Source organism: Phoenix dactylifera, chromosome 1 (assembly GCF_009389715.1).
Source record: "Phoenix dactylifera cultivar Barhee BC4 chromosome 1, palm_55x_up_171113_PBpolish2nd_filt_p, whole genome shotgun sequence".
In the NCBI taxonomy this organism is placed as follows: domain Eukaryota; kingdom Viridiplantae; phylum Streptophyta; class Magnoliopsida; order Arecales; family Arecaceae; genus Phoenix; species Phoenix dactylifera.
In genome coordinates, this window is record NC_052392.1 from 24,579,847 (window position 1) to 24,604,007 (window position 24,161).

The following is a 24,161-nucleotide window of genomic DNA, read 5'->3' on the forward strand; positions in this document are numbered from 1 at the left end:
CTCTTATATCTTAAGACTAGCAGCTTTATTTTTCTTTCAGGAAGATTATTTGGAAAATTTATAATTAGTTATGTGAAACTAAGAATAAGCAAGTAATGGAATAGTTAGAACTGCAAAATCAGGTGCTGAAGGATATGAGTTTTATATATTGGCTATTGTGCAGCGAGTCCTAGTCACGAGCCATTCGGCCTAGACAATAAAAACCACCATATCCTTCAGTTGATGCGACTAATTAAAATAGAACAAGTATTTTCCAAACAAATATAACTATAACTTTTAGGTACATCATGATCAGAAGATCACTTTTTCAATTCAATCAAACATTAATAAAAGCATCATGCTAGTTGTTGCATGCCTGATGTCACTGAAAACCAAATACTAGATAAAAGAGAAATCAACTACCATCCACAAGTGGTTCCTACTAAACTTATAAACCAAGGTTGGGGACCAATTTAACAGATAACTTTTTCCATTCTACTGCAAAAATAATGCATTCACACTTTTGATTAGAATTCATAATCATAAGCATCTCCAGGATTGGAGAAGCCTTGTCATCCCTGTGAAAAATGTGGCTAACGGCAGGTAAATTCTATACAGAAATATAATATAATATAATATATATATTTTTTCCCGGAAATTGATGAGGATGGTGGCCACAATAATAACGCCACCTATCAACGGTCACATCCTAGGCCGGGATTCCCTCCGGGTACACTGCACTAGAGACTCGGCAGCCCCCATATGAGTCCCACGTGAGCGGTCCTCCACTTTGTAACGGGAGACACGTGCCATTGGAGAGTTCCAGAGACGAAGAGACATGACACTGGGCAAGCACCCACGCCGCCAGCATGCCCTGTCACGTGCCTGCGACAGCTCTTTGTCCTGTTCCTCGTGCTGGGCGTGGGATTATTTGGCTATCATTTGGCTTTGGCTGCCGTAGAATAGTATGCTTTTTACTGACCTCGGAACTTGGCCGCCACCCACGTATGTGGGCAATGCACCGTAGGGTTATAATATAAATTATCCATCCTTTTGTGACATATGGCATCAGACCTTTTTTTTTGTTTTTTTTTTTTATATTAAGGGTGCCCTAAGCATTTGTCTTCAGCTAATTCCCTTCTTGCTTTTTACGACGGGATGGATATATTTTTTTTGTCCAGCGAAAAAACTTAGTTAAGATCTTGTTTGGAAAAGCTGTTGGCAGTAGAACTTTTGAAAATAGAGTTGTCTGAAGTAGAGCTTTTATAAAAAGTTGTTTGCTGTTTGGTAACTACATTTCTAAAGTGCTGCGACACTTTAACATGTGTTTGGTAAACAAACTGAGAAAGTACTTTTATATGACAAAATGATCATAAAGACATTACTAGTATTATACAACTGAGCATAATAAAATATAATATATATTAATATATAAATATATAATATTAATGTAATGTAATATAATATTATTATAATATAGTACTATAACATTGTATACTATAGGATAATAATTTAATATAATATTAAATTATTTAATATAACATATCAATGTATTATGATATAATGTAATATAATATTATACTTATAGTATAATACAATAATAAATATATAAAATATTATAATTATTAGTGTAAAATCATTTTTCACCATTCTGATAACCACTTATCTCTCTAACAAATTTTCTAGCTAGGTGATAAAATTAGTTAAATAATCACTAATATTTATTTTTATTTATTTACTTATTTACTTATTATTTTATGTCATTGAAATATATTTATTTATTCGTTCATTTATATACATATTTATTTATGCATTTATTTATTATCTTATTTATTTATTTATCATTATAGAGAACAGATTATTAACCACTCATTCATCATTTTTCATTTTAATTTATTTATTTATTGTTATTTCATTTCATTTAAATACATCTAGTATCTTAATTTTTTTATTTATTAATTATATATTTATTATTATTATTTTCTTTTCTTTTCTTTCTTTTTTTTCTTTTTCTTCTCTTCTACTCTTCTTCTCTTTATTTATTTATTTATTTTTTTAATCTCTCCTTCCCTCTTTCTTCTCCCGCAAGGGGAGATCGGGCTCGGGAGGACCGGGCAGCGGCCGGCGGGGCCCCCTCGGCCGTGCTTGTGGCCGACGCCCGCGGTCGGGCCTGCGGCTTCGCGGCGGTTGTGCGGGATCCAGTCGTTTTCTCCCTTTCTTTTCTGAAGCTCACTCATTCCGAGAACCCCCTCCTTCCTGTTTCCTCCTTGCCCTCAGACCGGGATGTCGCCAGATCTCGACACTCCGGTGGCCTGATGTTCGCCGCCATCCTCGCTTATGCTGGGTTCTACCTCCGGTATCCTCCGTCGGTGCCTCTCCTCGTTCCTCCTCCCTGTTTCCTCCTTGCCCTCGGACCGGGATGTCACCAGATCTGGGCACTCTGGTGGCCTGATGTTCGCCGCCGTCCTCTCTCATGCTGGGTTCTACCTCCGGTATCCTCCGTCGGCGCCTCTCCTCGTTCCTCCTCTCTGTTTCCTCCTCGCCCTCGGACCGGGATGTCGCCAGATCTGGGCACTCCGGTGGCCTAATGTTCGCTGCCGTCCTCGCTCATGCTAGGTTCTACTTTCGGTATCCTCCGTCGGCGCCTCTCCTCGCCGGACTTCGGCGTTGAGAAGAAGAAGATAGAGCGGGAGAGAGAGAGAGAGAGGGGATGGTGAGAGAGGAAGAGGCGGTGGGATGGAGAATTTTGGGAGGAAAAAGGAACTTTTAAATAGGGGTATTTTGGTCAAAAAAATAGCTTTCCGACAAAGCTGAAAATAGCTTTTTCGGAAAGCTCTAAAAAACTTTTCGAAATTTTTGGTCAAAATGGAGCTTCTCCCAAAAAGCTGTTTTCAGCTTTCTGGAAAAATTAAAACAGCCTTCCGAAATTTTACCAAACACATTTTTTCATTCAAAAGTACTTTTAGAGGGCCAGAAAGTGCTTTTTGGCCCTTCAAAAGCTCTCTCAAATAGGGCCTTAGGTATTTCAAGATAGTCTAGATGCTACATTTTGAGGAGAAAAAAAAGCACAAAATAGCCAGAGAAATTTGGAGCCCTCCTTTCACTCACGGTTTCATGGGAGCCCCCACCTTCTGGTTTTCTCAAGGTGAACTTCGATAGAAGTGTTGGCGAGATTGGCTGCATAGGAGGCACGGGTTTCATCATCAGAGACCACGATGTTAGGCTGGTTGCGGCTGGGGGTCGGCAGATCTTCGACATGTCCGTAACCTGAACCGAGCTCAGAGCTGCATGAAAGGGTATCACCTACGCGAGGCATATGCTGGAGACAGACCACATCCTTCTTGAGAGAGATTTGGCTATGGTGATCGAGTGGATCCAAGGTCGAAAACGTGGCACTGATTTCCGACCGCTGCTCCAGGACATCCGTAGACTTTTAGACGAGTGTAGTGTATCCCGGGCCTCACATGTCTATAGGGAGGCGAACAACACTGCTGATTAAGTGGCCTCCTTCGTGGCCCACCATTCTGGGGGCTTTGCCTAGCTAGACCACGTGTCGATGCCTTTTCTCTTACATTGTCTTCTCTTTTTTGATTTTGTTGGCTACATTTATATCTGTCGCGTGTGAGCCGCCGATATACCAAAAAGAAAAAGAAGAAGAAGAAAAAGCACATGTAAGCCAATTCATGCTGCTCATAAGTCACGGATCAATGATGAGTAAGCAACAATAAAGAATGAGAAATGAAGAAAATATTATGTGTAATGGTGAAATGAAGCAATTATTTTCGTAATAAAGCTTAAAAGAGAAGAGAGAAGGTGCCAATAATACAAAAATAGAAATTCCATTACCATATAAGGCTCTAAAACTTCATGAATCGGGTTGTCCTAGTGACTGCTTCTCTATTTAGTAACTAGAGATTGTGGGTTTAAGTCATGAATGATACATTTTTTTAGTATTGGAATATAGCTATTAAGATGCATGTGGATTTCCCTCCCTTTTGCTCTCTCAATTTTTTTTAAAAAAAAATAGGATGTAAATAATTTTAATAATCAATTAGGAGTTTTATTATTGGATAAAGAAGATTAGGTCACAAATGATACGCAGCTATTTTGGCGACCATAGAAAAATAGTTTATGGATCTGGTAGCCTTTGACAAAGTGGATCTCTTTCTTTAGTTATTTGCATATTCAAGATCAAATATGTACAATTATGTATGTGATTAACGCATGTGATCCATATGATACATGTATATAATTTCATATTTTAATGCTCAATTATAAAAAGATAATGTTATTTTTAAGAATATGATAGTTATTCACCATCACTCAAGTTTGAATGGCGGATCTTTTATTTTGGAGAGATGGATATCAACCATCTAAGCTATCAACTATTGCGAAGTTAATACTAATTATGGAGACATTAAAAGATACAGCAATCTCTTTCTATGCACGTACACGTTTGTGACAATATCATTATACAGTATTTTCAACTAGGGTTATATAAATGGTGATCACACCTGATCAATATTCTTAATGCTACATAGAGTCTATAAAACTCGATCAATCAGAAGACATTATACTATATCTACAATAAAAGGCAAGACAACCATACAATTGACTAATATCCAACTAAATAAAAATTTAACTTCAAAATCTAAATTTGCTCTCAATATTCTGGAAAGAGCGGTGCTAAAATCATGTTATCCTGCATCAAATTTCATACAGTGGGATCCCATAACCCCTGAATGTGAGCTTTAATATTTTCTTAAAGAGTTATGCATGGTGAATGCCGGATAAAGTTGGAAAATACTTAGGGAGCCTATTGTATAAATGAAAACTCATTGGGCTCACAACTGCTGGTTTAACAACTCTATAGTTAATTACCCTATCATATTTCGCAAAATCTATGAATTGCACTAATCCCCTCTTGTCATGTAGCAAGAGAATTGTTTGTGTCTGCACACAATAAGAGCCCCCATAGCAGTACTGCATACAATTACAAACTCGATGTCAGACCAGGATGATATTGCTAGAAGTCAGTATGAAATTTATGTCAGTCATTATATTCAGTCTGTTAAATAAATTGTACTGGAGATGGGCTTCACCTGATCAAAGAAGACTAGTCAATGGCAAAGCCCAAGCCTATCCCAAAATTCGTGCCAGAAGTCAGTATGAAATTTATGTCAGTCATTATATTCAGTCTGTTAAATAAATTCCGCATGCCCCATGTACTGGAGATGGGCTTGACCTGATCAAAGAAGACTGGTCAATGGCAAAGCCCAAGCCTATCCCAAAATTCGTGCCCAAACCAACCCAACTTGGGCAGACTATAAGTACTGCAATGCAGTTTTTGATTGTCTAGTATCATGTACTGGGACTCCTGGCTGCACGCTAATTCAATCTGACGTTATATAGCTCAAATTTTAAAGCACATGGTGTGGACGCTGATAAATTTAGTACAGGATTGGTTATTATTCTTGACTAAAGTTAATCCAAAATGGCATGCCCTTAATTAACTCATCAGATCTTGCCAAATGCTATAGGGGAATCATTGGAAAACAAAGTTGCATAGAAGCTTATGGTAAATAATTTCCGCATAGAAGATTCGACACTGGAACTACTTATTGCAACATCGACGATATACTCATGATAAAAACAATCATAATTAATTACAATAGTATATGGATATGATACCATAGGTACGACTATTGAAAACATATTTCCTTGAGAGTAGATCCTCAACAGTGCACAAGCCAAACCATATAGTACTATGCAGCCCTCAATAGCCACTATTGGAAGATGGACAGCATCAAACAATATGTATAATATGATACATGCTTATGAACCATCTTGTTTGATGCTCCTCCATCTTCTATTGGTGGTCATCGAAAGCTGCATAGCACTCTATAGTGTGGTTCATGCACTGTATAGGATCCTGGTTGTCTTTCACGTGATGTTGAATGCAACAAACCCGCTATAGGAAGAATCGCCATCGTTGGTTGTATTGCTAGCACCATAAAATGTTGACTCACATGATATTGGCTCTGCCAACAAAGGTTCAATCTCCTCGCTGTTCTCTTTGACCCACGGATGCTTGGTGAACATTCTTAGACCCTCTAACTCGGCTGCCACCTCCCTCATTATGGGCCTCTCCTCTCCATTCAATCGAACGCATCGCTCGGCGAGCTCCGCAACTGCCATCAACTGCTCCATGGATCCCTCACGGAGGATGCGATCCTCAAGAATCTCAGAAAGTCGACCCTCATTCATGCAAGAAATGAAACATTTCGCAAGACTCCTATTCTCTTCAGATTTATTCACCGAGACAGCCTTCTCACCTGTCAGGAGCTCGACAAGTACTACTCCAAAGCTATAGACATCGCTCTTGTCTGTGAATTGACCGGAATGAAAGTATTCTGGGTCCAAGTACCCAAATGTTCCTCTCACTAGGGAAGTAAGGCAGTTTCGATCGAATGGAACCAACTTTGAAAAACCAAAATCCGAAACTTTAGCTGTATAGTTCTCATCCAAGAGTATGTTGGCGGACTTCACATCTCTGTGAATGATTGGAGTGGAGGCCGATGAGTGAAGGTAGGCCAGTGCTTCAGCAGCTTCTGCAGCGATCCTCACTCGATTTTCTAAGGATAACGAGCCTTGACAGCCTTCGCCATGGATGTGGTGAGAGAGGGTTCCATTTGACATAAATTGAAACACCAGCAAGGGCACTTGGGTCTCTAGGCAACACCCCAAGAGCTTCACCACATTCTTATGGTTAATGGTGGAGAGGAGAACGACTTCATTTATGAACTGCTCAATTTCACCCTTGGCTGCAATCTTGGATCTCTTAATCGCAATGACTCTTTGGTCTGACAAGGTCCCTTTGTACACCGTTCCAAAGCCTCTCTGACCAATGATGCAATCCTCGTCGTAATTGTTGGTTGCTCTTTGGAGCTCCTCAAAGGTAAATATCCTCATACCACGATCATCACGACGACCATCACCTATTGAAGAGATATGGTGTTGCAACAAAAGACCGCCATTCTGTTTCAAAAACTTCTCTTTGAGCTTGATGAGTCTCCTTTTACTCAGAATCCAGTACAACCAAGATATGCTAACACATAGAAATAGGAATCCGGAGCCAACACCTGCAACATTTGCAATAGGTAAGGTTGATGGATGCATATATAGGTCTATATGGCTGCAAGAGATTATAAGTACAATTAACTGTTAATATTTGATTGTATAACTAGTTGATGCTAATCAAAATGTGGCCTTCTAGTTGACCGCAACCATAGATCGGGGGACACATGTATAAGCCTAGGTTGTCACAACAGTAGCTAGGTGCATGATATGCCATACCATACTGAATTAGATGGTATGGAACATACCGTACCGGTTCGATACTCCGTACTGGACGTACCGACATACTGACAGGGTGGCACCGTACGGAATCTGGTACTGAGATGATATACCATGGCTAAGTGTAGTTTATGGGATACAACTTGATCTGGCTCCTCTGGTTACTCCTAAAAGTCAATTCTCATAAAGAACTCATATCTCCTAAGATTGAAACTAGCACCATTTTTGCAATCTAAATTGCTTAAACCTTAGGCTAGAGAGAGGCTCTCATAAGTTAGGCTTAGTTTGAAAAGGGTTGGGAATTTTTGAAATAGCTTCTTTCATTCTCAAAAGGTAAAAATAATTTTAGGATAAAAAGATGGATCTCAGTTTGTATTTGTATATAATGTTTTTATTCCATAAAAGAATTGCCCAGTGTATTTGGGTCTCCATGAAATGATACATAGTAATATGGTACAATGGACAATGTTGAGGTTATTTTTTTGGTTAACAAGGCAAAAATATCCATGCTTCCCAACATATTAATTGCTGAAAGAACTAGAGTTTTTGGTTATTTCAAAGTATAAATGGGGATAAGAAGATTGGAAAACTCTTAGTACCCCAATTCCACCATACTTATGATACTTAAAATGTCCTATATAACCAATTTGTCTTAAAAAATGGCCTATTACTCACAAATTATCCGCCCTTTAACAATTTTTCTTATTTCCAAACTAACCAAGCTTTGATAGGCAAATTGATTCTAGGCTCTTGATTTGGCTATCATTTTACGTACATTTATATGGACCCATAACTAGATTCATCAAAGTATGGCATGTAAGGAGTCTTGTGTATCTTACATTTTTACTACATTTACCAAAAAGGCACCTAATTTTTGGATGATCCTAAGCTCTCAAAACTATTATTTTAAAACTTAGTTATCCAAGTTTATTATATTATTTATTTAAACTTATATGATAATTATTTAATGTTTATATGTTATTGGTTCATTGTTTTCTATTTCTTTGATCTAGGATCTTGCTATAAAAAACTAGCCATAAATTATTATTTGAATTCTTGATCCTACATATACAAGATCCAAGATTTTTTCATACAAAACTAGTATGGAGCTAAACACATGTCTGCATATCAAATATGGCTAAAAAGATTATACCAAGAATTTTAAATAATAACTTCTAACTATTTCTTTTACATAAGATATTGGATCATTATAAAATTAAATTATAAAAAATGATACTAAGTAAAAATAAATAAATATTATCAATAGATATAACCATTGCTTTAGATAATGGAAATTGTGGGGGTTCATTTTCATTTCACTCGTTACTTTTTGGACTCCACTGCAAACGACACGCCCAATACTGGTCGTATTTAAGCCCGGTTAAAATTAGGAGAGGGATATCCTCTACTTCGGGATATTTGAGCTATGGTGAATCATGGTGTGGCTTTTTAGGTCAGACATATGTAGAGAGGCTAACAGGGCCGCGAATTGAGTGGTTTTTTATGTGGCATGTTACTCCGAAGATATTCTGTGGGCCTATCGCTCCGAAATTTATTGTTTTCTGATATTATTGGATATATTCGTACTCAAACTATATAAAACATCCGTTTTAGGAAAAAAAAAAAGAAGCAGCTGAATACTAAAGAATTACCTAAAACCACATCAAGCAAAGGAAATTCGGTGGTGCAACCGCTTCCACCCTTTAGACCATCCCCTCGCATACCCCGCGGACAAGTACAGTGATGGCTTCCTTCCGTATTTATGCAATCCCTCGCGCACTTATTCTTTTGTACTGGATCGTTACACTCATTGATATCTGTCAAGCCACAAAAAATATTGCAGGAATGTACCACGCATGGATTATGCCAAGACATAAGAAATGAAAGGACAAGATAGAGTACATAGTTTTTGAAGAAAACAAATGAGAAGGGAGGTGATCATGTATATGATGTGGTGAATACTAGTTAGGATCGGTTGTGGAGGTCCTCCAAAGATTTAGTGGTAACTATACGACCTAACTTGGATTATTTGAACTTATATAATATCCTCATCTCATGTTTAGTATGATGGACATAATAGTTGCATTTAGTCTAGTTAGAATTCTGATTGGTAGGAATTCTTAGCTATAGTAGAGTCTTTGATCTTCCCTAAAATGGAAGGAAAGGAATAAATTTAGATAAGTCGCCATTGCTGTAAATTGGACTCCATCTGAAGTTGATGTACTATAATGCCTTTTCTCTTTTTTTTTGATGGAAGCCAATATGCTAATGTTAGAAGCTCTATTATCCAAATTGGGTCCCTTTTTTTGTGAGAAAATACGGTTAGCCCACTGCCTTGCATTTCATTAAGCAAACGAAAGGAGGAAGCAGAAGTACAGAAAGGCAAGGGAGCGGAAAGAAGTCAGGTCTGAGCCCAAGCTCAAACCCGGTATACGTCAAGTGGGCTATATATATAGATTGGCTATAAGTAGCATCAAGCTCAGCCTAAACAGAGGCATGAGAGGCATAAAGAAGAAGTGAAACATGGAAAATAGAGTGGTTCAATAGTCACATATATACCTATGTACATATATGTATGTATAAATAAGTATATGTATATATGTATTATGTACTATATATACATGTATCTATTTATGCATGTACATATAGATATGTATGTATGTATGGATGGATGGATGTATGGATGTATGTATCTACATTTCTATGTTTCTATGTTTCTATGTATGATCTATATATATAGCTATATATATATGTAGAAGCCAACCATGCTTGCATCCCTACTCAATTATCTCATGGGAGGGAGAATAAAAATGCTAAGATGAAAAAGACGCCGTGTGATCATCTTACCTTCACATCCACCCGGAAGGTAGGGGTTCCCTTGGTAGCCTTGGGAACATTTGCAGCGGTATCCCAGGCCAATGGTCGAGTCGTGGCATTCACTGTGTATGGCGACGCATGCAGAGTCCTTCTCCTTGCGAGCTTCCTCGCACGTCTTGTTTCCCACCGCCCATTCCAGAGTCACCGGCACCATCTCAACGTCTTCGAAACTTAAGAAATTCGACGTGTTGAAACTAAACGACGTGTTGGTGATCAGGAAGGCATAGCTGCAAGGACTGAAGCTCGAGCAGTAGGTGTGATTGTAATAGCTAGTTAGCTCGACTTTAAAGGCCGAGAGGTCCTTGGGTATACTGGTCTCGCAGCAGCCGATGCCGGAGCAGGTCCCGTCTGTCACGAAGCTCTTGTTGGTGCAGAGAGAAATACACCCAGTCGAGAACCTCTCTTCCATGTCGACGAGGTACCCGACAGTGTCACACCCGATGGCCACAAACTTGTTGTGGGTGTCAGAGAATCTTAAGGACTTTGTCCTCGTCAATCTTATCCATGGTGAGTTACCCGGCATGTCGAAACAAGCATGAGCAATGAAATGATTAACTTGCATTAGGCCGTAGACTAGGTTGATATCTACCAGCGTAATGTTGGAATCGCCAAGGATTGGTTTTGGTGTGGTTCCGTTGCAAGTGATGTCGAAACCATCGAGGAAGCAGCCGTGGCCGATGCCGAAGGGGTACGGGATCTTGACGCCACCGCACTCCTCCGGGCATCCTCGCCGAGCCATGGGCACGGCGGCAAATGCTGAGGATAGCCGCAGAAGTAGAAGCAACACCGTTAGTTGCCACGCCATTAATTCTTTCATTGCTGATGCTTCTAAATTTTCATGTGGAGTCGGCTTCTTATATTGTTGAAGCCTGGTGGTGGCGGTGACTCCCCGGGGAATCGACCAAGTCTTCGATGACTGAGATATCTCCATCACTGTTGCCTGGAGGTCGTCTCCGAGGGTCAATCGAATTAATGGCGGAGGGCTTGATGGAGACTTTTTTTTAGCTCGAAAGACTTGGCCTCGCGACTTGGCCTCGCTATTGGGTCAAGATTCCAGGGACTCCTTTGTACAGGAACGAGCTCCAAAGACTTGGCCTTGCTATGTTCCAAAAAAGAGAAGACTTGAGAAGACTTGGCCTTGCTATTGGGGCAACTCACGGAATGCGGGTTAAATCCGCGAGGGCATAAATTCAGCATACTTCCTTTTTACGAAAATGAACTAAAGACTCGGCCTCACTATCTAGTTAAATATCTATTTCGTTCATCTATTCATCATCATCCATCTATTTAAATCACCTATTTATCATCATCGTTTGGAGAAGAATATTCACATTGTTGTTCGCCCAAAACAAAAACATTTACATTATTTATGATGATCTATATGACTAAATTCTTTTTAATTTTGGAATTAATTTCCAAGCTATGCATATGCTTAATGCATAAAAGATAATTTTATTTGTACAAAAAAGTATATTATTTTGATAAAATGGTACAGTAATTTGTGTGATCTACTTATCAAAAGTTATGGAATTCTAATGTACACCTTTTTTGAGAAAATGTTGGGTTTTCTGGAACTTATTTCATAAGATATAGAAATAAATACCGGAAGGATTTTTTTGTATGAATACCCTCCATAATATTCAAATTTATGTGAATATCTTTCCAAAATTGAAATTTGTATGTATACCCCATCAAATACTTATTTTTCATATATAGCTCTCCTTTTTTTTTTTTTTATGTGTACTCACGCCATCTAACATCATCAAGAAATGAGCGATTTTTTTATGTGTATATCCTCCTAAATATGAAAAATTATAGGAATACCCTCACAGCGTTGCTATTTGCAGTATACCCTCATAAAATTTTTTCTTGTGCGTCTAGCCGTTAAAGGTATTTCAGCCATTTCAATTTTAAACCACTCATTTTTTAACGGTGTTAGATGGCTTGGGTGTGTATATATATATATATATATATATATATATATATATATATATATATATATATATATATATATATATATATATATATATATAAAGAAAAAAGAAGGATATATATGCAAAGCAAATATTTTATAAAGATATACATAAAAATAGGAGGGTATTCACGTAACTTTAAATATTTTGAAGGGTATTCATACAAAAAATCCATAGAAGAAAAGTCTAAGAAAATATTACAACCAAGAGAAACAGAAATAAATGAATGGTTTAAGTTAGAAGAGTTTGGAACCGGAAGTCCAATCCTTCCAGAATGTTGAAATGTCAATAAGAAAGAGCCTAAAAGACTTGGCTCCCACCACTAAACCTGACATAGTTTCTAAGCAACCAAATTCTCCACCGGAAAGTACCAGGAATCGCCTTAACCAGTAGATCCCCAACAAATTGAGAGGCTGAGGAAATGTTTAGCTTCCAACAAAATTGAACCAAAATATTTTTTGAAACTTGACTGTGAATTATCAGATGAGTAACTGTCCCTTCTCGTAGGAGCAAATTAAGGGCTTAAGAGGGAGATTAAATCCATCCACTCTTGATCAAATTGTCATTGGAGCAAAAGTCTTCCATAATTCATAATCTCTTTCTGCTTGACTCCTCCGATATTTAGGAATTTATAAAAAGAGCAGCCCAAAGAGCAACCAGAGGAAGCCCATTTTGATAAAAGCTGATCACAATTGATGAATTCTAGTTTATACATGTTCCGGAAGTTGTACATCCTGCACAATGATTTGAATTTTTAATTTATATATGTTATTGAGTTTTTTTTGCATATATATATTCTCTTAAATATTAAAATTTACATGAATATCCTTCCAAAATTGATATTTATATATATACCCTTATAAAATACTTATTTTGTATATATACACTTTATTTTTTTTTACTTGCATATGTGCCCACACCATCTAATGCTATCAAAAAATTAACAATTTAAAGTTAAAAATGATTGAACTACCCTTAATAGGTAGATATGTAAAAAAAACATTTATAAGAGTATATATGCAAATAAATATAATTTTGGCTAATCACTTTTAACTGGATCACTATATCAAAAGTATTCATACAAAAATAGTATTTTATAAGAGGATACTCGTAAATATCAATTTGGAGGGCATGCATGCAAATTTCAATATTTAGAATGGTATTTATGCAAAAATCTGAGGATTTTTTTATGTATATATACTTCTTAATGTACGAAATTGCATGAATATCCTCCGAAATTGCTATTTGCATGTATACCCTTATAAACAATTTTTTTTTTGCATGTTTATCCATTAAAGATATTTTGTCATTTTAATTTTAAACCGCTAACTTCTTAATGGCGTTAGATGGCATAAATACATATGCAAAAGACAAAAAAAGAAAAAATATATATAAAAAAAATAAGTATTTGATAAGGATATATACATATAAATCTTAATTTTGAAAGGATATTCATGTAAATTTTAATATTTAGAGAGTATGTAAGGAAAAAAAAAATCTATTATATTATATATTTATTATACTAGTACCATTGGCACCATCATTGTTTGCACCTATTAGGAGCATAGGGAAGAAATCAATAAATATATATTTTTTATTTTTTATTTGTCCTATAATCGATTTGGAATGGTTAGAAAAGGGGGGAAAATTAATATACATTCGTTCATCATTGTATCATATTATATTCCTTTGTTTCTGTGATTCTTATTCATAAAAAGGAGTGTTTCCGCTACAAGAGTTTCATGCTTATCTTTTTAGCTATTCTCCCCGATTCATTTGACCTGGGCCATCCGTAGACACTGTTAAGTCAACAGCAGATATTAAAGCAGTGTTTGGATGCTGGTTTTGTAGTTATTAGAGGATGACTATTTACTTAACCAACCAAACACAGCTTAAAAAAAAAAATTGTTAAAAAGAGCTCAACCTAGCCATTCTTATTTCATCCATTGGATGAAATAAAGTTTAATCCACAATTTTTTTTTTCCACGGCTCAACCCACTAAGCTTCAACCTTGAACCAAATGGAGAATATTATTAACTCAGGGATAAGAAATCCAAAGATAGTTTCCTAGAATTAAAAATTATCTACCCCTGGTTAACTGCTCAGCATCGAAAGACTGCCTAAATGTTTCCAAAACAAAGTTTTCTCTACAGTTGTTTTAAAACATTTACTTGCCTAGAAGATAAAAATATAACTTTGATTCCCGCTGGTTTGCAACTTTCAAACCTTTTCTAGCAAAAGAAAAACAGTGATCTTCTCAGAAAATTACATTCACCATGGTATGATAAGGCTGATGTTAGGTAAGTCTCAGCCTTTCCTATCAAAATATAAAAAAATCAAAAAAAGAGAGATAAAAATAGAAAGGTCCAACCCTGCTTCTGATACTAGTTCTATGCCACAACGAGCCACCACCAGAGAACATGCAGAAAAAAAAAATTAAGCACTTTTGAAGCAGCTAAGGTTTTGCAAGAAGGAAACTCCAAACACTAGGGGTACCCTTGGTATTGCTTTCTGTTTTCAGCTTTTGCATTCCAAAATCCACAAGAAAAATGGACTAGAATCAACATGTATGGTGATTTTTTTTTATTTTTCAAAATTTTCATAGAATTTTTAGAACTTTTAGTAACAAAGATTTGCTGCTTTGAAAAAAGAGTGTGCAAATGCTATCTTCAGCATCAATCTCAATATAGTCTTTCACTAATTTGCAAAAAAACGAAAACACTAAAACAACAATGGTAGATAACAGGCCCTATGCAATCACATGCTCACACTAAATGACAAGTCAAGGGATAGCCATTTTAACACCATTCCAAGCACAACGAAAGTAAATCATGCAAACCAATGAACTAAATTGCATTGGTTCATGAAGACAAATCATCACAACTAGACAGGATCCACAGATCCCTAATTAATAATTGAAGTCACAGAGAGAACCAAAATGCAATCTTCCAGTATTTGTAACTTCATAAAACGAAAGAGGCTGAGTTGCAATTTTCCCTTTTGGTTATGTAGAAACTATTGAAACTATCCGGACTTGCAAGATCCAAACATGCATTTGTAATTCATACATTTTACTAACTATATTTAACAATGACCTAGGGCAATTAAGCTCTTACAGTTAAAAGGAGTTATGACAAATATGCCTCTGCTTATTTTCAAATGACAGGATGTATGATCATGGACAGACAGTACATAGAAAGAATGGAAAAAAAAGAGAGGAATGAATCTAGCATTGAGAGCAATGGCGCCTACGACAGAAATTCTTAACTTTATACATGCTGAATTGCGTATAAGACCATTAACTTTCAAGATCCTTTTGGCATTGTAAAACCAAGATATCAACAAATTAACCAATAAATTTAGACAAATCTACGAAGCTTCAATTACAGTATTTTCTACAGTCAACAGCACAAAAGACCAGCTTTACAACTTTTCCAAGCCTTACAGTAATATAAGCAGATCTCTTTCATGTGTGAATAAATACAAAGCGATCTATGTTGCTTACAACAGACTGTATTCTCTACAGATTACAGAAGAATATATATATATATATATATATATAAGTATAAACATATTAAGGGAAGCCAAAGTTGGGAGGAGGGCTCTGCCACAGGGCAAGCCATGGCAATTGTCGGAGTCAGGAAAAATGAAGAGAAGATGAAGAGGTGCAAAGAGGGAGGAGGGTCAATGAACCAGCATGTTACCCCATCATATGTACTGGAGGAATGGACTGTGAGTGTCCTTGTCCCAAATTACTGAACATCCATGCTTCACCACTGGACAGGGGAAAAAAGGAAGAACAGAACCAAACTACTAGGAGGTTGGGGCATCTAACCAAACTGAGCAGATTAGACCATAATTCAGCTATATGTCCAGCAGAGTTGCTCATAATAAGTACTTCAAGAACTCCCAGCCAGCTACTTATAACCTTTATTTTGTCCTCTTTCATTTTCTTTATTTTCTTTCTTCTTTTTTCTCTTTTTTTCTCCTTTGTCTATTTTGATTAATAGATGGGAACTTTTTAAATTCCATGGGAAGGGCACAAACCAGCCTGGCATCTCCCAAAATATTAATCAGATGAAAGTTGATCTTACACTAAGTAGGATGTTTTGTTTCTTTTAACAGCTTCTTGTCTTGCAGAGGGGGTCATAATCATAAGCTTCACCTGCTTTAACAAACCTTCCCTTCACCCGCCGCCTCACATCTGCCCTAGCTTTGCGAGATGCATACCTAATTTTTTTCTCAAACCTGTTTAAAAAGAAAGAAACAATCTTCAGTTTTGCAGTTCAGTGATGCTTGTAAGTTTCAGTTTGCAAAGAAAAATCCAACAGCCAGGAGTTCTTCTAGCTATTTCTAACATTATGTCAGCAAAGCAGATACGAAGTTAGTTGTTTCTGTACACCAAATAAGTGCATGTAGATAAAATACAAGTATTTTAATTGAATGATACCTAGTTCCAGGTTTCAGAAAATAATAGCAAGAGCTAGCTGATAATAGTAGGTGCAATGATACAGATCTATCAAGATACTGCTTTTTTGGTTTAATAATATTTTTATGGAGTTATGGCACTCCACGGTATGATTTAACAAACCTGAAGTCACTACATAGGCACAGGAATTTGTGAAATCTGATTTGTACATAAAATTTCAAAAAAATTGTGAAGATGAACTGGGACTAGACATCCCTCTTTGACAGAACAAAGAGGGTCTATACTGATTGAATGATCATAACTGACCGATTTAAGCTTTTTAAATGGCAAAAAAAATAAACAATATAGAAAGAAATAAGCTTTCCTTAGGCTTAGAAGTCAGTTACTGACCAAATCTGGGCATACTGCATTTGAGAGGCTCTAGCAATGGCATGACCAATGCAATTTGTCATGTAGCAACCAATCAAATGCTTTGTTTATACTCGTTGCTACAAAAAAAAGTCTAATAGTGTTTTGTAGCTAAATTATCAACAGCCATTCTATGGACATCTGTCATTAGGCCACTCCAGATGCATGCAAATACTTATAGGTCTTCATCACTTCAGTATCTCAAACAAAAATGATTCATGTGCAGCTAAATCAGGTGCTCTAAATCCCACATTTACGACCAATATATTGCAATAAAAATATAAAGACAAATGAAAATAAATGAATATAAACCACAACTGTGACAAAACTTGTTTGCATCTAACATCAGATGCATACTGCCAATGCACTTACTTCCTTGCTTTCTTTTTTTCCTTGTAACGCATCACAGCACTATCCCTGCCAGCCGGGGTGTAAGAGGAACTCTCTGGAGCAGTAGGGCACCAAGGAGGCTCCCCCATAAAAAGCCCAGATGACATCCCACAATCTTGATAATCTCCAGCACTGCTCTCACCAGTCAAACCAGAAAAGGAAAGAGATAGGCTGGACCGAGCTTGCCTTGTTGGGATACAGAGGCTAGGATCTGCTTTGCTTCCTGGATTTGACATCACAGAATCAGCAGATACTGCATTGCTATATGTTGCTTGCATAGGCTTGGCCTGCCCAGCAGATGATGCCTGAGAAGTGAGATAGATGATAAGGACGGTGAGAATCTTCTTAAAAAAACAATAAATGATAAAGTTTTAAAAATAAGGAATTAAATTACTGCAGAACATATGTGCTTAATTCAATTTTTGCATTCAAGCAAAAACATATGATGATGCAGCAGCATAGCAAAGCTCGTGGACTACAATATACGCAAACTGCTAGTAATCAGGATCCACACCAATGTCCTTGTATATTTATAGCAGCTGCAGGCTGCCTCAAAATTTATAGTTCATAAATTTTTAGGCTTATGAACTGGAAAAATGTCTATACAACAAGGCCAGCATAAACTCATACCATAATTCCAATTTCAGTCTTTAAATTAGCAGAAGCAGCTGACGTTAAAACCTGAGAATGAAGAAAATATTTTTGCATTTTGCTTCGTGCCACCATCATACATGGTTCTTGGATGTTCTAATCAGCATCCACTAAAAACATTATCAAAGAAAATAAGTGCCTTGAGTCCCTAAGACATGCTAGATGTTAAATTTTTATTTATATATATGTGTACATGCTTTCATAAAGCGGGCATGTGCACATAAACCTGATGTAAGCTCTAGTGATACAGTAAAGTAAATGAGAACACGCCAAAACTTTGACTGGGCCTAGCTAAATTGAAGGAATAAGAATTAAATTTTGCAAGGCAACTTCTCATGTACCTTGTACCTTTAAGAAGAAAAAGACATTAACATAGTACATTTAATGCAAGGGAAAAATAACACATCAGAAAATGCAACAGAAATTTCTCAACTAGGTAGAATGCAATTTCTCAATAAGGTGCCCACAAGAAGATCAGTCGTTGACAGTGTCCAGATTTCAGAATTAAATCATGACAACACCATCATAAGCTTGAAGTTTGGCTTCCTTTTATATTCCACAATAATATAACTTTTGCTGCAGTACCGCTTGGCAGTTCTACTTGCAATAGATCATTGTAGTTTATATATCTGCTATCAATGGAAAAATAAGAAGTTCCGGCCCTCATGAAGTCCATCCAATTTCTAACATGAGAAAACTAATGAGTTCGGATGATTCAATTTATGATTTGAAGACCGCTAAGCAGAATGGTATGTCAAAACAAAGTGACAATTACATGAACTATAAAAAGCTGTAGCTGTCAATATTGCCTGACATATAGTTCACTCTCATGGCTACTGCACCTGGTTTTCTTCTTCCACGTGATAATTCAACTGATTCATTATAACAATAAGTGAAAACACCATATATTATGTTTTGCAAGTTATAGCAAACCCATTTTTACATCTACTTCTGCCACATGATCTTTTTTTTTTGGGTCTAAAAGATCATGTTGCCCTTTTGTTCTTGCATTCTTTCTTTTTTCTTCTAGTTTTTGGTTGTGGGGGAAGGGGTTAGTTAAGTTCAGTTAGGCAATTATTAAAAGCTATTTTTGAACTCAGTGCTATCACATCTGATCAGAAATGGAGATTCTGACACTAGGGAAGGTGGTCATTGCAGATGAAAGTTCCCACCAGAAGCATTTGACAAATAAGAACTTATAAAGTGTACCTCTGTGACAAATTCACCCTGGCAGTTGGAATTGGCAGCAGATATTTCCTTCAATTCAAAAAAACTGTCAAAGCCAGCATCATCAAAGAGCTGCTCCGCATTGCTAAGAGATGCGCCAAACAGTTCTTCATAATTCTCAAAATTCAAGTCGACATCATCCATGTTGAGATCTTCGTAGAAGTCATCTTTGGAAAGACCAAGATCTTTTGTCCCACTAAGCGCTAGCTGGAGCATTGAAGTACAGACTAATTCAGCACTTAGCAAACATATGAGAAGTGTAAAAAAAAAAAAATGAAATATACACATAAATAGTCAATAAAAGCATTATTCTTTGTTGCTTTTGAAGACTCTCTGTAATCTTTGTGCACAAACATAGAAGTGATCACTTACTTGAGTTTGAAAAGTACTATCATTTTTCAGACATACAATACAAAAATTCATGTCCAGAAAAATGATTTCAAAATCAAGTAAGCACTGCCTTATTTAGTAGGCTCAGATGGGGGAAAAGAACATTCACGATGCTTTCTTTAGTAGGCTCAGATGAAATTCATCAAGCAAACATGTAGAAAACTGCAGACTGAACTTAAAATGGACCTCTATGTAACAGCAATCAATAAACTAAAGTGTGCTAGATAAACAACCCTTTTATTAGTACTTCTCAGGAAACACAAAATCCTTAAAAGATACCTCGTATGTAATAAGGAAAAGATAATAGCAGAAAAGAACAAAGAAATGCATAAGGTGTTGAAAAGATGAAATAGGAGAGGACTCGAAAATGGCATATGGTAAAAACACTTACACAATACATAAACATGCATATGTACAAACACATACAGACGCATTACATAAATCAGACACACAAGCAAGCAATTACATACATCAGACACACAAGCAAGCAAACATATGTACATACATACAGACCGACAGACAGACATATTAATTGACTCATTCAGAAAAATAAACTGAAGGTGGTGATCTTCCATAAAAGATGGTGACCGAATAATTTTGCGGATAAAACACATTTGCAAGTCATGATATATTTTTGCATTAAATAATACAGAACAATACAATAACATCTAAGTGACAGCAGTCACAAACATATTCATTGTTTGGTTAGTAGTTGATGGGTATTTCAAAGGTTTCATGCACCTTACGAGTAGTTGAATCCACTGAGCCTGCTGGCTGACCTGCACCGCATAGCATAGGGTTCACTGCAGATGTTGAAGATGAGCCAATCCAGGGATTGAGCTTATTAGCAGTTTCCAGATCATTCATCTTGCCTGCTTTGGCTATATCTATGGTACTGCTGTTCTCTGGAGCTCCCCAGAAGTTACTGACACTGTTCTCATTGATGCTCATCAAGCCCATACCCTGTTCACAGTTAGAATCTGGCAAAGGAGGAAACTCCTGAAAAAAGGACCAGATTCTCGAAAGCTCTGCAGCAGATGGGCAGCCTGAGTAGCAGTTGATTGTCTGCCTTTTATGTCCTGAAGCCGAGCCACCATGCCCATTCCAATCACAGTTTTGGCAAAGTGAAACATGTTCTTCCATGCACCTAAATATGGCTGGTTGTGTAATGCATCTATCGCATAGAAGAGTGCGTGAGTGACGTCTAGAGAGTGCATTCGCGGAATGAACATTGCGGTCGCATGACAAGCATAAGCATGCAGCATCGGACCTGCAGTAGACCATCGATCTTTGTTCCCCACAGAAATCACAAAGAAGACCCATGCTTCCTTTTCTGGAACCAGATGAGTATCAAATCAGCAGGATTCTCCTTCTTTGGCTTCTAAAGCAGCTCCCTAACCTACACCACAGCCTTCTATATTAAGCTTATTCAGCATCAAAACCACTAGCATTCCCTGCAACTTTCAAACAAAATTCCAGAGATTTTAGGATTTGTCCAGAACGAAAATTGGAAAAAAAAATTCATTATGTTGATCAAAATGTAGTTATTTTTCATACAAAGAAAGAGAAAAAACTAGATAAGAAAGACTGTAGTTGACTCTCAAAACATCGAAAGAAGATAAGTTTCCGAGGCAATTACCTCATATTTGCCAAAATGCATTCAAAGACGGATGAATCTCACCATAAACAGTAAACAGGTGCTAGCCATAGATAGTGATTATAAGAAGCAGACATAGATGCAGCGATGTCCAGCTCATGTAATTGCTTGTCTACGTCCATATCGTATTTCAATAAAATATTTCAATTAATGGAGTCATAAGCAAAGGGACTCTCCCAATTTGCCGCCCCACCTTATAAAATTCATAAAGCATAACATAGAATATACACCGCCAAGCTTATAATCTTCCAGTTCACAAAAATTTAAAAATGCTTAGTTCATATTCATTGAAAAGGCCCCTAAACAGGGGGCAAAAACAAAAGCTAATAACGTCAGCCTCAAGGAGTGGTTCAACCCCAAAAGTCTACCATAAGACATTAGAAATCTCCCAAACATTTCCACTGAATCTCATAGACTCGTGCCCGCAGGAATTACTTATATAAGCAGAAATATCTCTGCACTAACTAATTTAATTAAAAAATAACATGCTGAAAATATAAAAAAATATCTTCTTTTCCAAAAATGTCATCAAAAGCGATCATTCTAACATCAAAAAGAAAAGATAAATTAAAAAAGAAAACAAAGATGAATCAATCTTAAATTATAAAAGAAAAGAGGCAAAAACATAAAATCTCAAAGTCTTACATAAAACACCTCAAAATCGCTCATCAAAATTCCAAAAAGAATAAGAAACTTACCTCGAGTTCTATAATTACACTTAAAATCCACATCCACATCTAAAACAGAAGAAAACTCGTGCGAACACTGCTTCGGAGAACAAGCAACTACTAAAATTCTTCAAACACCTCTAAAACTCTCTAAAAAAACCAGTTTTTACGCAAACAAGCCGCGAAAATTTCAAGACTTACTTTCCGATGCCGAGATATCTCTATTAAAAGAGGAAGTTCCTTTTTCCCTTCTTCGTGCGAGCTAGCCTTCAAACCCTAGAGGGGAGAGGAGATGGGAATTTCCGGACTCGCTGCAAAGCTACTGTGAGGAATTTAGATGGAGGGAGAGAGAGAGAAAGAGATGAGGGTGGGGTTTGGCGGGGCCCAAAGGGTTCATGAAAAGCAGCGGAGAGGCCAAGCCCTTTTTCGCTTTTTGGGGGCATTTGCGTAAATAAGGGGAAGATAGGGGGGGGGTTTGTGTTGTCGGGTCCTCGGCTCGGCACGAGATCTAACGCCCCCATGTCGAGAGGCACGGCGTTCGGTACGACTTTTTCCATTGTCCAGCCGAATGACCCGTTTGCCCCTCTCTTGTTGGTTTGTTAGTTTGGCTGCATACTGGGTTAGATGATTTAGATGAAGAATAATTTAAAAATCATGTAGTGTTTTCTCCTACTATAGAAACATGTACCCATAGACAAAATAGCTCTTGTCAGGTAACCAAGAGCAAACAAGCCCTTGAAAACCTAAAGCAAGAAAACTAAACCAAGTTGATGGAATAATACTGTGGAAGAAGAGCTGATCAAGAGCCAGACCTCAAGCCTAAATTATATTTATTTTTTGTCGAGTGTAAGATCGGGTTTATTTAAAGTTTGATTTTTTTTTTTTGCACAAATTCAATCCATGACCAGCTCTATACTGGAAGTTGCTAGAATTAGATTCACTATTAGTTAAGAAGATGTAAGGGATTATAATGTGCAAGTGCCCTCTCTCTTTCACAAAAGCATGTTCTTCCTGGTTCTTCAAGAGAATACAATTCAGGTACTCTGAATAGTAATAATTAGTTGATACAATTGAACTATATTAAAATATTTCAAATGCACAAAGCGAGATATAAGTGAACCTACTTATGGGTTCACTCTGTCCGATTTTCTACAGGACACAGCCTCTAGGGTACCTCTCATCTTGGCTAACAAAACTCATGGCACAAAGGAAGACTACAAACTAAAAAAAAAATATTACATAAGAATTTATTATCTAACATCATGAAATGGATATAAAGGCTCGTGGAAGCAATTCCAATGGTAGGAGAGTTATAGACCATACTTCTTATGCTTATGAAAATCATGGCATTGAGACGAAGAATCCATGTGCTATTTTTAATATTATGGTCGGTACATAACCACAAATGCACTATCGATTGATTGGCCATGAGGCAGATCAAATCTATGCCCACTAGTATACTCCGGAGTGTTGTATCTTCTATCTTAACAGGGGATTTGTAGCTTAGTAGCTGATATGCACTCCACGTCAGAAAAGGAGGGGGAAAAAAATCTACTAGACCCCGGGCATTGCAAGACGGACAAATCACAGGGTGGACCAAGACGTAAATACAAATTGTTAAAGGATATACCATAATAAGAGACGCCAAATTTGGATGCCAAGTTGCCAACGAGGCGAGGGGCGTAGGGAAAACAATAGGAAATTCCTCAATTACCCTTCTATCCCTACTCCATTGAAACAAACCAATCACCTACCCTAAGAACCTTTGCTCATAGGCAACAGCGAATAAGGGGCAGATCCCACCACGTGAAAGAAAGCTTATGCTCTCAAACGGTCCCCGCCGTCCAATAGGAGGACCGCTCATCAGCTGTCATCCAATCAGTCGCCTCTCCCGGCCGCCGCCCAAAAGCCTAGCGTCCGCTGCGATTGATCAGTGAGAGGACACCGATCGAACGGTCAGCATCGTTTACCCTACCTATGACGCTACAAGGGTCTATAGAAGATAGGGCCAGCTCCGAAGATTTTTGTCACGTCGCTCAACTGCCGACTTTATGGCAAAAAGTGAGGGATTTTTTCTTAGGAAAATAATACTTCCAGCTTCAGCGCATCATGACCGTTGGATGAGCAATATACGGTGGACTTTTTTAAAAAATGAT

The 24,161-nt window shown here is 37.2% G+C and overlaps 2 protein-coding genes across 5 annotated transcripts; both read right to left on the reverse strand.

Moving 5' to 3' along the window:
* Nucleotides 1-5,757: 5,757 nt before the first annotated feature.
* On the reverse strand, nt 5,758-11,193 carry LOC113463365 (wall-associated receptor kinase 2-like). The gene is made up of 3 exons (XM_039128155.1): nt 10,183-11,193; nt 9,116-9,152; nt 5,758-7,174 (listed from the first exon to the last, which is right to left on the reverse strand). Exons 1-3 carry the CDS (start codon nt 11,141-11,143, stop codon nt 5,923-5,925), a joined length of 2,250 nt encoding a protein of 749 aa, XP_038984083.1. The 5' UTR covers nt 11,144-11,193; the 3' UTR covers nt 5,758-5,922.
* A 4,328-nt stretch (nt 11,194-15,521) lies between these two features.
* On the reverse strand, nt 15,522-22,366 carry LOC103716788 (zinc finger protein CONSTANS-LIKE 10). 4 transcript variants are annotated; one of them, XM_008804950.4, is made up of 5 exons: nt 22,207-22,366; nt 20,422-21,079; nt 19,273-19,497; nt 17,395-17,717; nt 15,522-16,433 (listed from the first exon to the last, which is right to left on the reverse strand). In XM_008804950.4, exons 2-5 carry the CDS (start codon nt 21,001-21,003, stop codon nt 16,304-16,306), a joined length of 1,260 nt encoding a protein of 419 aa, XP_008803172.2. In that variant the 5' UTR covers nt 21,004-21,079; nt 22,207-22,366; the 3' UTR covers nt 15,522-16,303. The 4 variants fall into 4 exon arrangements, with proteins under 4 accessions (XP_008803172.2, XP_026664158.2, XP_008803171.2 ...); XM_026808357.2 differs by having other exon boundaries at nt 20,422-21,134; XM_008804949.4 differs by having other exon boundaries at nt 20,422-21,140.
* Nucleotides 22,367-24,161: the final 1,795 nt, after the last annotated feature.

Bases quoted from the DNA above. Each gene is read 5' to 3' on its own strand.
- LOC103716788 (XM_008804950.4), bottom strand. From the start codon at position 21,003: ATGGGTCTTCTTTGTGATTTCTGTGGGGAACAAAGATCGATGGTCTAC. The intron at 17,718-19,272 runs GTACACTTTATA...CTCACTTCTCAG, and splicing joins AGGGTGAATTTGTCACAGAG to GCATCATCTGCTGGGCAGGC. The intron at 16,434-17,394 runs GTAAGTGCATTG...CTTTTTAAACAG, and splicing joins GAAAAAAAGAAAGCAAGGAA to GTTTGAGAAAAAAATTAGGT.
- LOC113463365 (XM_039128155.1), bottom strand. From the start codon at position 11,143: ATGGAGATATCTCAGTCATCGAAGACTTGGTCGATTCCCCGGGGAGTC. The intron at 9,153-10,182 runs GTAAGATGATCA...GTGGCTTGACAG, and splicing joins CCTTCCGGGTGGATGTGAAG to ATATCAATGAGTGTAACGAT. The intron at 7,175-9,115 runs GTGCGCGAGGGA...AATCTCTTGCAG, and splicing joins GATCCAGTACAAAAGAATAA to CCATATAGACCTATATATGC.